At 46.3% G+C, this 12,832-nt stretch overlaps 1 protein-coding gene across 1 annotated transcript; it reads left to right on the top strand.

The window, feature by feature from the left end:
* The first annotated feature begins 5,884 nt into the window (after positions 1–5,884).
* Positions 5,885–12,217, top strand: BRI3BP (BRI3 binding protein). Its single transcript, XM_013366786.3, has 3 exons — positions 5,885–6,126; positions 7,325–7,427; positions 8,068–12,217. Exons 1-3 carry the CDS (start codon positions 5,935–5,937, stop codon positions 8,484–8,486), a joined length of 714 nt encoding a protein of 237 aa, XP_013222240.2. The 5' UTR covers positions 5,885–5,934; the 3' UTR covers positions 8,487–12,217.
* The last annotated feature ends 615 nt before the right edge of the window (positions 12,218–12,832 follow it).

Here is a 12,832-nt window from a genome sequence, read left to right on the forward strand (position 1 = left end):
GGAGGGATGGGGGGCGGCTGGCGCCCGAGGGGTCGCAGCCGTTTCTTCTCCCCGGGGCTCCTCCCGCCAAGTGACCGCGGCCGCTCCCCCTCGGGCACCCCGACTCGGCGGGCTCTACCCGGTAAGGGCAGCAGCGCCGGCACCCGCCGCCCGGGCCCGGCCGCCTCTGAAGGTCATCGGACGGAGGAGCCGTCGCTTCACGCTTTTCAACAGATCTCTGCAAAATTACCACCTCTTTATTTTATTTTTTGCCCGCTGGCAAACGTCTTTGACCCAATAACGAGGCATTTCTCCACGGTTGCGCTTTTGTAACACGCTCTGCCTGTGTATCTTGTGGCCCGGGTTAAAACTGGTTGCTTTTCTTCCAAAACGTAAGGTCTTTGACAAACGCGATGCCGAAACAGCCAATTTTAGCCACAAAGTGGTGGCAATGAAACACTTTATATCAATATACTGGTCTTTACAGGCTGCTTATGTAACTTTTACTTTCAAGGTCATGATTTCCCTCCTAATTCGTAGAAGCCTTGAAAAATATTAATTTGATGGTAAATTGTAGAGGCACACAGTGTAAATATGAAAGTAAAATACATGCACTACGTAGTAGTGTACCTGCTATAAATTTTACTTAGATTTTTGTGCTATGAGAATACAACTACTTGATGAGATTTGCAGGCTGTGGCAACATGAACTGGACAATCCCGCACGTTTTATTTGCCTCAGGGAATACCTTAGGTGTAGCATATTCTTAAATAACCCTGCCCAGAGCCTGGAGAGGCCGGGAGGGAACCAGGACACGTTTATCTTGCCACGGCCGCCACGCTCGGGGTCAGCGGGCGTGTGAAACCCGTGGCACAGACACCCTGCCGCAGCCCCGAGATAAGCGAGGAACAACGTTTGTTACAATACTGAAGAGTTACCCAATGTGGATTTATATTTACAGGATTTGGACGCCAGCTATTACACTGCAGCTGCCAGGGTCACACTTGGCCTCCCGGCCCCATCGCGTTTATTTACCCCCGGTTGATTTAGCCTGTCCTGACCTGGGGGGTAAAGTTGAGCTTTTGGTCGAACACCTGGCGCACCTGCCACGGCCGGGGCTGATGCGCTCCCAGCGAGCACAGGCAGTGGGTCTGTAATTTCCCACTTTTACCTCATTTTTGTTTCCTCTGGCCCCACTCTAAGGCCTCCCACGCGCACCCCTGCCCCGACGGGCTCCCAGCCCCGACGGGCTCCCAGCCCCGACGGGCTCCGAGCCCCGGCGCCTCCCGCTGCTCCTCCGCCCACGACCACGGCCGTGAAGCCACCAAGCGCCGCCGCCCCTCAAGCGGCTCCGGCCCGGGCGGCCCCGCGCTGCGGACGGATCCCGCGCGACGCACGGCGGCCGCGACGCCGGCGCGTCTGATTGGCTGCCGGGCGCCTGGCCCCACATCAGCCCAGAGCCCGCTCCCCTCACGGCGAGGGTGACGGCGGAAGAGCTGACACCGTGAAGAACCAATTGGACCAGAGGTTTCTCAAGGCCTCTTCCCTGGCGACCAATGAGCAGCCGCATCAGAAGGAGGTGTGACCAATCCGAGGGGAGCTCTCATCCTGCTCGGCGGGAGGCGGGGGGGTCCCTCCGTGATTACCCTCAACGGTGAGGCGCTTCGGCGGTGCGCCCGTGCATCTAAAAAGAAAACCTGCAGGTAAATCACCTGACAAGGGACCCAAAAATCCTCTCACCGAGCTGAAAAAGGCATAAAATGCACTGACCCACTTACTGTTCGAGGAAGAAAGGGCGCACTGGGAATTTGGTGATGAAACTTGGGCTTTTAGGAAAGCCTGATATAGCTTCTCATTTATTAACAGCAGGTTTACTATTGCACCCTTACTTAGGGTGGGTTATGCCTCCATGGTCCTTGTTGTCTTTCCAGTTTTGCCTTATCCAAACTGCTTTTTTCTTCTTTCAAAAGTGTCTTTGGAAAAAATTGAAGAAAAAGAAGGAAAATGAAACAAGCCTTTAACAAGAAAATTGGTATTAAGAGGACTCTAGTGATTGCTAAAACAGTTTGGAGACTAGGTTAGGATAGCTAGAGGAAAATAGCCTGAATAAGATTAATTGGAATCGACTATTTTCAAATCTCATTAGGCCTTACTTTATACCTACTAATAGTAATAAAAGGTTAAAAATTAAATCATTTTTTTTGCTTCACATTAGGGGCCCTTCAAAATATGCTTCAGAACTGATTAACAGTGACAACGATGGTGATGATGGCACCACATCGTTTGTGGTCTATGAGGTAACTGATCTGCAGTCAGTCGGCGACATTGAAACAAGACACAAAATGCATGGGCCCGTGAGATAAACGTTTTGTAATAATCCCTCATGGCACTCTGTGCAGTATGTTGACCTAACACCTACGTTAGGAAATCTAAAGATTTTGGAAAGTTTTGGCCACCAGTTGGTTAGTGAGTCTGTATAAGAAACTTGTGGCTCGTTTGACATCCGTGAGCTCCGCAACCTCTACCTGGTGTCAGGAGTACAAGCAACCAGAAGCACAATCAAAATAACTTGCAGAAAGGGAAGATAAAAGGAAAGGAAAAAAGAAGAAAACAAGCAGTGACACATTGCAAGAAATCCTCACAAAGCCAGCAGCAAAACATGAAGAGAAAAGGCCTAAAATGACAAGAGGCCATAAAACGAAGAGCTCTGACAAGCTGGGGCTCTGGGGTGATGTCAGGGAGGTTAAGGACTGGCCCATGGTAACACCAGTTGGCTTTTTTTAAAGCTATGGTGTTTTTTTCAGCATGCAAATAATTTAAAGGGGAGAACCCTGTGATCTGCTAAAACTTTGACATCTAGAAGACCCCATTTTATTCTGAACACTGTTCGGATTGCTGTTAAATCCCTATATCTGAGTAAGAGATCTTATGCGGTTTTGAGTTCAGATCAGGAAACAGAAATGCACTTATGCTGCTTCTTACGGTAAAACCTTTGTCAGAGGATCTTTCTAGAAACCTCACAGTTGTCCAAAGTTCAATGTGGTTGAGATCAATATTTCATGCCTTGATGCAATGTATTCTTTGAGCAGACCTGATTTCATTTATTTGAACGAAAAGGATGAAATACTGCGTGATTTCATAAGAACTGTGGATTTGGAGAGATGAATGTACCTGAAATAGGCTCATTGAGACAGGTTAGGAAATCAATTAAAGAGCAGCGATGATTCCCGGATTATCCTGCGCCCGTGTGAAGGACAATCCTGAGCACAGGCTTCCAAAGGCAGCTGCTAAATAAAACAAACCTCTGAGCCTCTGTGAGGAACGGATGGAAAACCACAACAAACACTTTGCAGCGGTGACTTTGAGGGGGATCCCATGATGGAAGCTCATATAATTAAATAAGAACTTCCCCAAATTACCAGAAACGAGACCCTTTGGACCAGAAACAGCACAAAGAGACCCAGAGAAGGTCATGCCAAGTGGAAGCAAATTGAAGAATTGTAACTGGCACAGGAAACAAGACCCCTGACAGTTAGAATAATTACGTTACAGTCGTGTTTTTGTACCGCATGGTTATTGACACGCAAGAAATGCCCCGGGAGCAGACACTTTACCATGCACTGGGAGTCCAGGCACAACATGAGACTGAGGGGAGATCACCACGAACCTCGTAAGGGCCTCAAAAATACCCGTCATCAGTTGCCAACGCATTTTGGAAGAGTATGAGATAAGGGTTCGGAATATTCAGAGGTACTAACACACCAGCAGTTTCGAGGCCACCTTGAAAGAGAGTGAAAGCACCATTTATAAATATGTAATGAATCTATATCCTACTGAAATCAAGTAAGGTCCTAAGCATCCTCCTGGATCTGGGCCCAACCCTTTCAGGGCCAAATATAACTAACTGCTAAAAGGCCGAGGCCATTCTACTAAATGTGAAAATAAGTGTTTTGGCCAGACCAAAACTGGGAAAAAAGCCATAACAAAGATATCTCTATTCTAGATGTCTACATGACTACGCAGCAACCAGGCTTAGGCTCAGCCACGAGGTTTAAACATCTAGGACACAAAACAGGAAAGAGATACCAATACCTCACGTTATTGCAGTGACCGGCAGAGCTCCCAGCTGCGGCCCTGGCTCTGCGGAACTCCCCAGGAAGGGACAGGTAAAGCAAAGCTCTGCCATGTGATTTTCAGAGCAGAGATCCCAACTGAATGGTGCACAGACGTGACCGTGGGCCGCCTACAGTCGCAACGAGGAGCTCAGGGGAGGGTGTCAGGATCCTCCGTGCCCTGAAGTTACCGTTGGGCAACTGAGCAAACGTTTTCTGCCCCAGCTCACGTCATCACTTGCTGTGGAATCTGCACTGCAGACCTCTGGGTCTGGTTTTAGATTGGCATCGTTGTGTTCCTAGCTTGTCTAACTCACACTCCCATCAATTAACGATGAATCAGAATGAGCTCTGAAGGCAATAAAGCACTTTTCTGTCTCCTGGGGATTGTTACTTCACTCTGCTAACATGCTGGTTGGGTTTCACTACCCAGAGGAGCTGATAATATTGTCTAATTTATACTTCCCAGATGGTCTTTTGTTGACCTGGTTACTCAACATCAAACTCGTCAGAAGAGGGAGTCACACCATGAAGCGTGCTCAGTTTTAGCGTGTACATCTGAGTCAGAGTTTCTGAAGGGTAAAGGACACCAGACACCTTCAGATTCCCTCCGTCTGAAGGTGATAAGTGTGCCGAAAAGTCAGATGGCATTTTTTGACATTAGGTTTCTATATTCCCTTCGTCATTTGGGGGATTGCACCTGGGAACCTCTTCAGAAAGGGACACCCATGCAGGAACCTGCACATTCCTCTGCTCCTTCTTTCCTCAGCCACTAGGAGGAAAGAATAAATACTGTTAAACTGACCTGTAAATGCATTGGAGACATTTAGGTGTGGAGCTAGGCTGTCACTTCAAATATAATTCTCTGTTTTGCTTTACAAGCGTCCATTGCTATTAAGTGTTTTCTTTAATCTCCGGAACAACGGTAAAGCTCATAAAATGCATTCTAAAATCCCATCAGTATATAACTTTACATCCCCAAATACCTAATATAAGGGCAATCATAATAAGTAAATTCATGATTCATAGAGTTTAAAACATCTACAAAGTTATGAGTTTTTACTTGGGGACTCCAAAATAATCTGCAGTTCTTGTTTGATGAATTATTGTACTCACGACCGGTGGATTTCAAAGTTTAAGGAATTGAGGATTTTTTATAATTTTCAGTTTTATTTCTCAGTTTTTCTCCAGGTTGACAGGAAGGTTTGTGAATGGGGTGGATATATTAATGGACACATTCTGGACAATCTGGACTTCCAAATAGTCTGCAGTTCTTGTTTCATGAGTTATAATGGTGCTTGTGACCAGTGGATTTCAAAGCTAATGAAGTGCATTTGGGAAGGGAGAGTCCGGAATCCTGATTAGATAGTAGGAAAAAATTAAACAAAGAGACAAACAAAATTTGAAAAGACCCAAACAAACAAACAAGCAAAACCAAAAAAAACACCAAACCCACAAACCAAACAATTAGATTATTAAAGATAAAATTTACCCTGGAACGGGCTAATGAATAAAGTGACAGGTCCTACATTGGGAGAAGTTTCGCTATTGGGGGCCACAAGCTCGGCCCCCGGGAGGGGGGGGGCGCGTCGCTCCATCTCCGTCCTTGAGAGGCATGCAGGATGCAGTCGGCTGGCCCAGGGAGAGCTTGGGCTGCCTCATTTCAATCTAAATTATTAATTTATGATATTAATTGGGGGGGGCGGTGCGGGGGGGGGGGGCCCGGTGCGCTCTCCGAGCGCACCGGCCCCCCCCCCCCCGCAGCGCCCCCCCCCCAATTAGCAGCGCAGTCCCGCAGCGCGGCCTGCAGGCGGCGCTATAATAGCGGCGTTCCCCGGCGGCCATGGCGGCGGGATGGTTGCCGACGCTTCTCCTGGTCCTGGCCCTGCTTTTGGGGGGCCCGGTAGGACCGGGGGTTCGGGGAGCGAGAAGCCGAGGAGCTGAGAAGCAAAACAGCCTCCGGCGAGCCGCCAGCGGGCTCTACCAAGGGGTGAGCGGGATATTCGGCGAGGACAACGTGAGGGCCCTGCAGAAGGTGAGGCGCCGGCATTTTCCTCGTTTCTCTTCGGTGCCCTTCGCGCTCTTTTCGTTGCTCACGGGTGGTTTTTTTGGGGGGGGGTGTAGATGCCGCCCCTCACCCCCCCTCGGTGCCGCGGCCTCGTTTCCTGGGAGGCTTTGGGAAAGAAAACGGGAGGGGAGGCTTAGCGTGGAGCGAACTGCCAAAAATATATATATTAATTAATCCCTAAATAAAGGTTATTTCAGGTGGGGGAGGAGCCCTCCGGCTGAAATGTGGTCTGGCTGCACCAAAGAGCATCCTGGGTTTGCAGGGCCACATGTGGACTTACAGGATCTGAGGCATGAGGGACCTGCACATTCCTCTGCTCCTTCTTTCCTCAGCCACTAGGAGGAAAGAATAAATACTGTTAAATTGACCTGTAAATGCATTGGAGGCGTAAGGGAGTGGAGCATCTCCCGTGTGAGGAAAGGCTGGGGGAGCTGGGGCTCTGGAGCTGGACAAGAGGAGACTGGGGGGTGACTCATTCATGGGGATCAATATGGAGAGGGGGAGTGTCAGGAGGATGGAGCCAGGCTCTTCTGGTGACAACCAGTGACAGGACAAGGGGCAATGGGTACAAACTGGAACACAGGAGGTTCCACTTAAATATGAGAAGCAACTTCTTCATGGTGAGGGTGGCAGAGCCTGGCCCAGGCTGCCCAGGGGGTTGTGGAGTCTCCTTCTGTGCAGACATTCCAACCCGCCTGGACACCTTCCTGTGTAACCTCATCTGGGTGTTCCTGCTCCATGGGGGGATTGCACTGCATGAGCTTTCCAGGGCCCTTCAACCCCTGACACTCTGGGATTTCAGTGTCAAGCTGAGCTGTCAGTCGCTCGATAAAACCATAATTCTCTGTTTTGCTTTACCAGTGTCCTTTGCTAGTAACACTGTTCTCTTCAATCTCCAGAACAATGGTAAAGCTCATAAAATGCATTTGAAAATCCTGCCAACATATAAGTTTACTTCTCCAAATGCCTAGAATAAGGGCAATTGCCATAGGTAAATTTATGATTCACAGAGTTTAAAACATTTACAAAGTTATGTTTTTCTTCCTTGGGGACTTCATAATAGTCTGCGGTTCTTGTTTGGTGAATTATCATTGTACTCATGACCGGTGGATTTCAAAGTTTAAGGAATTGAGGATTTTTTATAATTTTCAGTTTTATTTCTCAGTTTTTCTCCAGGTTGACAGAAAGATTTGTGAATGGGGTGGATATATTAATGGACACATTCTGGAGAATATGGACTGATTTGTTAGATGTCCTTGGAATTGATGGTGAGTGTGATGCCTATTAACTCTGGAGCTCTATCAGCCTTTGTCAGTGTTTACAAGCATAGGCAGAGTGAGAGAATAATGACATTTTATCACGCTGCATTAGACATCCATCAGTGGTATCTCTAACCGCTTCACATGGCTTTGATTTTGCTATTAGTACCTTCAAACAAGAGGACTAAATCCAGCCGTTATGATTCTGTGTATGTATCTACAGGACGTCTATAAAACACGATACAAGGTGTGATTGATTTCTTGGTATCATCCTGGAATGGATGCACATGGCCAGGAATGGTACAGAGAGATAAAGAAGGCCTAGAAGAAAGGAAAGATGCAATCGAGAGCATTTGGAATGTAGCTTTGACAAAGCAGGATACATTTGGACCTTAGGCCCTAGAGTAGTTGGTCTTTAAAGAACCTTTGGCACCTCTGCTTTAATGGAATTAGTTCAATTGCATCATTGGAGTTGAGCCAGCGGTTTGAAAAAGGTCCATCCAGAAATAGATGAACTGGCTTTACCCCTTACTTTAGGAAACACAGTCATGATCCCACCGCATGGCCCTTTGAAGCCGTCCTTGCGTTTTTACCCTTATCACTTTGGCGCGCACTCGTTAATGCTCGTTAATTTTGCTTTGTTTTTCAGCCTCCAACTTGACTCATTATTTCAGCCCCGCGGCGATCGCCAACAACCCGACCCGCGCTCTTCTGCTGATCGGTGCCATTTTACTTGCCTACTGGTTTTTATCTCTCTTCCTTGGATTCTTCTTCTATCTGCTGCACATGCTGTTCGGTCGCTTCTTCTGGATTGCCAGGGTTGCCCTTTTCACCCTCTCGTGCGTGTACATCCTCCAGAAGTACGAAGGTGACCCAGAACACGCCGTCCTGCCCCTTTGCTTTGTTGTAGCCGTCTACTTCATGACGGGGCCGGTTGGATTTTACTGGAGAAGAAACAGCAGCAGCAGCCTCGAGGAGAAGATGGACCACCTGGATAGTCAGATCAGACTCCTGAACATCCGTCTGTCCAGGGTGATCGAAAGCCTGGACAGAGGCAGTGACCAATAAAGCAGTAGCGACCACTGCACACCAGCGCTAGAGAATTCCTAAGCACTGTCTCGTTCGAAGTTACAAAGCAACAAAAGCATCACATGGTAAAAAGTGTGCCAAGTTAGAACTTTTCGTCATGTGTAAGACTAATTTATCTAGATTATACACTCAGCCATTATACTTGTAGGAGAAAAAAAAATCAGCTGTATATTCAGAGTTTTATCCAGTACTAGAATTTTCTCCGTAGATAAAGGCTTACTTTTACAAGCATTTAAAAACATCTTTTGTAAAGTTTTTATAAAAGCAAATTGAATAGCCTTTCAGATATTGAAATTCAGCTAAACATATGCAAATTTGACACTTAAAAAGTTAAAAAGAAAAAAAAAATCTCAAGCTACCAAACACTTCCATTGAGAAGTACCTGCTGTGGGTCCACTTTGTTGTTTTTCGAAGTAGTGAATGTTTCCGTTGTATTGTGGGCTTATTTCATTGCCTGAAGTTGCCTTTCATAGAGTATGGGATGAGGAATTTTCTGGTATGCAGGCCAAAAAATTCACACCATAGCTTTTAACAGGAGGTGGGGAGTAAGGGAGAAGGAAGTTTTCGTAGATCCTTAAATGCCGGTCCCAAATGAGGAGTTGGGAAGTGCACGTGTGGCATCATTTCATTGCATTTCATCGCAACAACTTAAATTTGGTGTCTGAAAGGAAATGTGTTTTAACAGTGATACAGGAGGAGGTGATGTAGTGCGGCAAATTGTAATTCATATTTGATCTTCACAATGAAGCATTTTCTCAGCATAAGTGCATGTCATAAATCATGATTTTTATCTCTGGACCCACGCACTTTCTCAAAAAAGGCAGCAGTTAGAACATTTGCAAATGTATTGTTGCTTAAAGCTTTCTCAGGACCAATAAGCGGCAATAAATTATCTTCAGGAAGATCTGGATTTTTTTCTAAAATTGTAATAGTTTTATAGAAGCTTTTTGCTTGAAGTCCGTGTCCTCGCTCTATTGCATTTTAGGGAAAGCGAGTCACCTTATGAGAAGGGTGCATTAAACAGCTGCGTTTCAAAGTGATGTAGGAGCTTTGAAGCCTTTTTTTTTTGAAGGATTGTGTATTTGTAGGCTTAGAAGCTGGGTAGGGTACCACTGGCTTTGTAACGGAGGGAACCTCAGGGAAGAAAGTCCGAGAAGAGGTTTAACTCGGTGACCTGAACCGTAGTGCTGAGCACAGCATCCATGCCACGAGAGGGGAAACGGAGCTCGGCTGCAGAACTGTGTGCCGTGACAGCTACACCAGTACAGAAACACAGCACCAAAACGGGGGCTGTGTAGGGACTGGCTGGAAGGGAAGGGGAACAGGACTGGCTGGGGACGCTGAGCTTGGCTTGGCTGAGCTCGGCTTGGCTCTTGCTCTTCGGCCGCTTCTTTCCTTGGGCAGAGCTTTTCTTGGATGTGACGCTTCACTGAATGTAACTGCGGGGTGAATTTATTTTTCTCTTCGTGCTGAAGTTTAATACTCTTCTTAAAATGTGTGTTACTTGCCTAACCTCTTTTGGTCTGTATGTGACATTTACATGAGGGGTTATTTTAAAATCCACTTTAATGGCCTTTATCCCAACCTGCGATCACTTAAATTCAACACGGTTGAAGTTCATATGCAGTTGGCACTGTTGGAATCTTTTTTTTTACGTCATTTGTAAATCCCCCTGCACCCCATTCTTTTGAGAAATACACATTTAGAGTCGCAGCGTCACTGCTTTTCATAACCTAAAATCTTTCCCGTGAACAGATAAGTACCATGGCAACAAATACTTCGTAAAGCTGAAAATGTAAATTACAGTATATTCCTTTTTACAGCTCATTTTCCATAGTATTGCGGAGTCTTCCTTGTAAACTCAGTTTTCCGTGCTGTTGCGCACAGGGGACTGGGCTCAAATGCCAACCTGGAAATGAGGAATTCATTAGCAAAGCTTGTCAGGTCGTTACGTGTTTTGCTAAATTAGAGGCCCGAGGACTAAAGTCTGCAAACGTCGGTCGTGGAAGCCGCTCCATCGCCTTCAGTAGGACTCTGCACATGGGTCAGTTTTGCATAGAATGTATTTTATGGAGTCCATATTGAATGTTGAAGTTAAAAATACTGAATTGTTTATATATTAAGAGTTGTCTATGATAAAGAATTATTTTCAAATGCTCTATCAAAGTTAATTTGGATTATAGTATCTCCCTGTCTCACGCTGATCATTTATCTTAGTTTTGTAAAATCAGCCCTCCTGTATTAATGCTCTTAATTTTGAACACCCTGCTGCTTTAAAGTATTTTTATATTTACGCGCATCCCATGTATAGCTAAATGTTATGTGAAAAGCAGTATATATAAAATGGGATATTTTTAATCAGTATTTTTCCCAGCTCTTGGTTTCCAGGTTAGTCAAATTCATAAGTGATGATTATTTTTAAAGCACAATCTAATCTTCGATATATAGCTACTTTAAAAACGCTCTGTGATTTTAAACACGCACTGTAGTGGAGGCGCTTTCGGGACATGAATGTGGTGTATTTAATCTCTCTCGGCTTTTGTAAATACCTTTTACAGAGATTTTCCATACCAAACGCTCTGGTTTCTCCCCGGCGGTTTTCGCTCTGTAGGACGTGCTCTGGTGCCGGTGCTGCTGTTGCGCTGCCGCTGCCGGGGGCGCCGCGCTGGTGTCGCCCCATCACCCACCGATAAACCCCGACAGAATTTGAGAGATTTGCTCAAGTCGGTGGCAGAAATGGGAGCAAAACTCCAATCTTGCCAGCCCAAGTCACCAAGCGACGGTTAAGACGGGCGTCAGACTGTCCGATGTCAGGAATTCCGGGAGGGTCTTGAGTGTTTTAAACTTTGTACTTTAAGACCTAACGTTTGAAACTACTGTACTATTTTCAAGACATTCACATTTTTGCAAAACTCGTTTATTTGGAAGTACGCGCTTCACCTGTAGATAAACTGATCTGTCGTGTTTTGGAATGTGACGCTTTTACAAGTGGCATTGGGTGTCGGGGTACAACGCGTAGAGCCTGGTGTAGTTCAGTGCTGTGCTTAGTGCGTCCGTCAACTCGTGATTTGCTTTTCGAGACTCGTTGCTCCGTTAGTGTGGAAAATAGACCAGTATCAATCTCCGCTCTTGGGTGGCGTGGCCGTTTCTAAGTGTGTTTCGCCTCACGTTCTGATCTGTATTCGGCAGCTAATGACGTAAATGACCATGAGTTCTCTTTGTCTGGGAAAATCAAAGGTTTTACTGTATCCGCATGTATTTTAAACTTTTGGATAATTCCATCGAACTGTGATGACAGCACATTTAAAAGTCAATCTTTTCCTTTTAGCCAGAGGTTCTATTTGCCGTGGCAGCACTTGTTCTCGACACTGGCGCTAGTGATTTCACAGCCTGTTTTGTACATCAGATTTCAGATTATAGTGTTTTAAGTTTGTACAACAGTGTTTATGTAAAAACAAATAATTCGGTCTGACGAGATGATATATGTATACTTTTGACATATGATCCATAGGGAGATATTAGATTCTACTGATAATATTAAGTAGTTACAAATATATCAGACTTATTTTTTACAGAGCTATACATGCCTTTATTTATTACTTATCTGACCACCCAATCGATGTACTATGTAGTTCAATATTTGTAGACCGATTTCACGAATCACCTATGGTATTGTGACAAAGCTTAAAATAAACGTTTACTGAAACTTTGCACTGAGAGCTCTGCTGTGATCAGACTTTGCTCTGGTGGGGGAAAGAGGGTTTGGAGCCCACCCTGGTACCACGCGGGGGCTTTGAGGGACATCAGGCGGTTGTGAAACACCAGGGGGGGCGGAAGGGACACGGGGGAGCGGGACCGGCAGCTCCACCCCCGAAGGCCCAAGCAGAAACAGAAAAAAACAGAATGTCAGGGTTGAAGGGCCCTGGAAAGCTCATCCAGTGCAATCCCCCCATGGAGCAGGAACACCCAGATGAGGTTACACAGGAAGGTGTCCAGGCGGGTTGGAATGTCTGCACAGAAGGAGACTCCACAACCCCCTGGGCAGCCTGGGCCAGGCTCTGCCACCCTCACCGGGAAGAAGTTTCTTCTCAAATTTAAGTGGAACCTCTTGTGTTCCAGTTTGTACCCATTACCCCTTGTCCTGTCACTGGTTGTCACCAGAAGAGCCTGGCTCCATCCTCCTGACACTCACCCTTTATAAATTTGTAAGCATTAATGAGGTCACCCCTCAGTCTCCTCTTGTCCAGCTCCAGAGCCCCAGCTCCCTCAGCCTTTCCTCACACGGGAGATGCTCCACTCCCTTCAGCATCTTGGTGGCTGCGCTG

Source organism: Columba livia, chromosome 17 (assembly GCF_036013475.1).
Source record: "Columba livia isolate bColLiv1 breed racing homer chromosome 17, bColLiv1.pat.W.v2, whole genome shotgun sequence".
NCBI classification, from domain to species: domain Eukaryota; kingdom Metazoa; phylum Chordata; class Aves; order Columbiformes; family Columbidae; genus Columba; species Columba livia.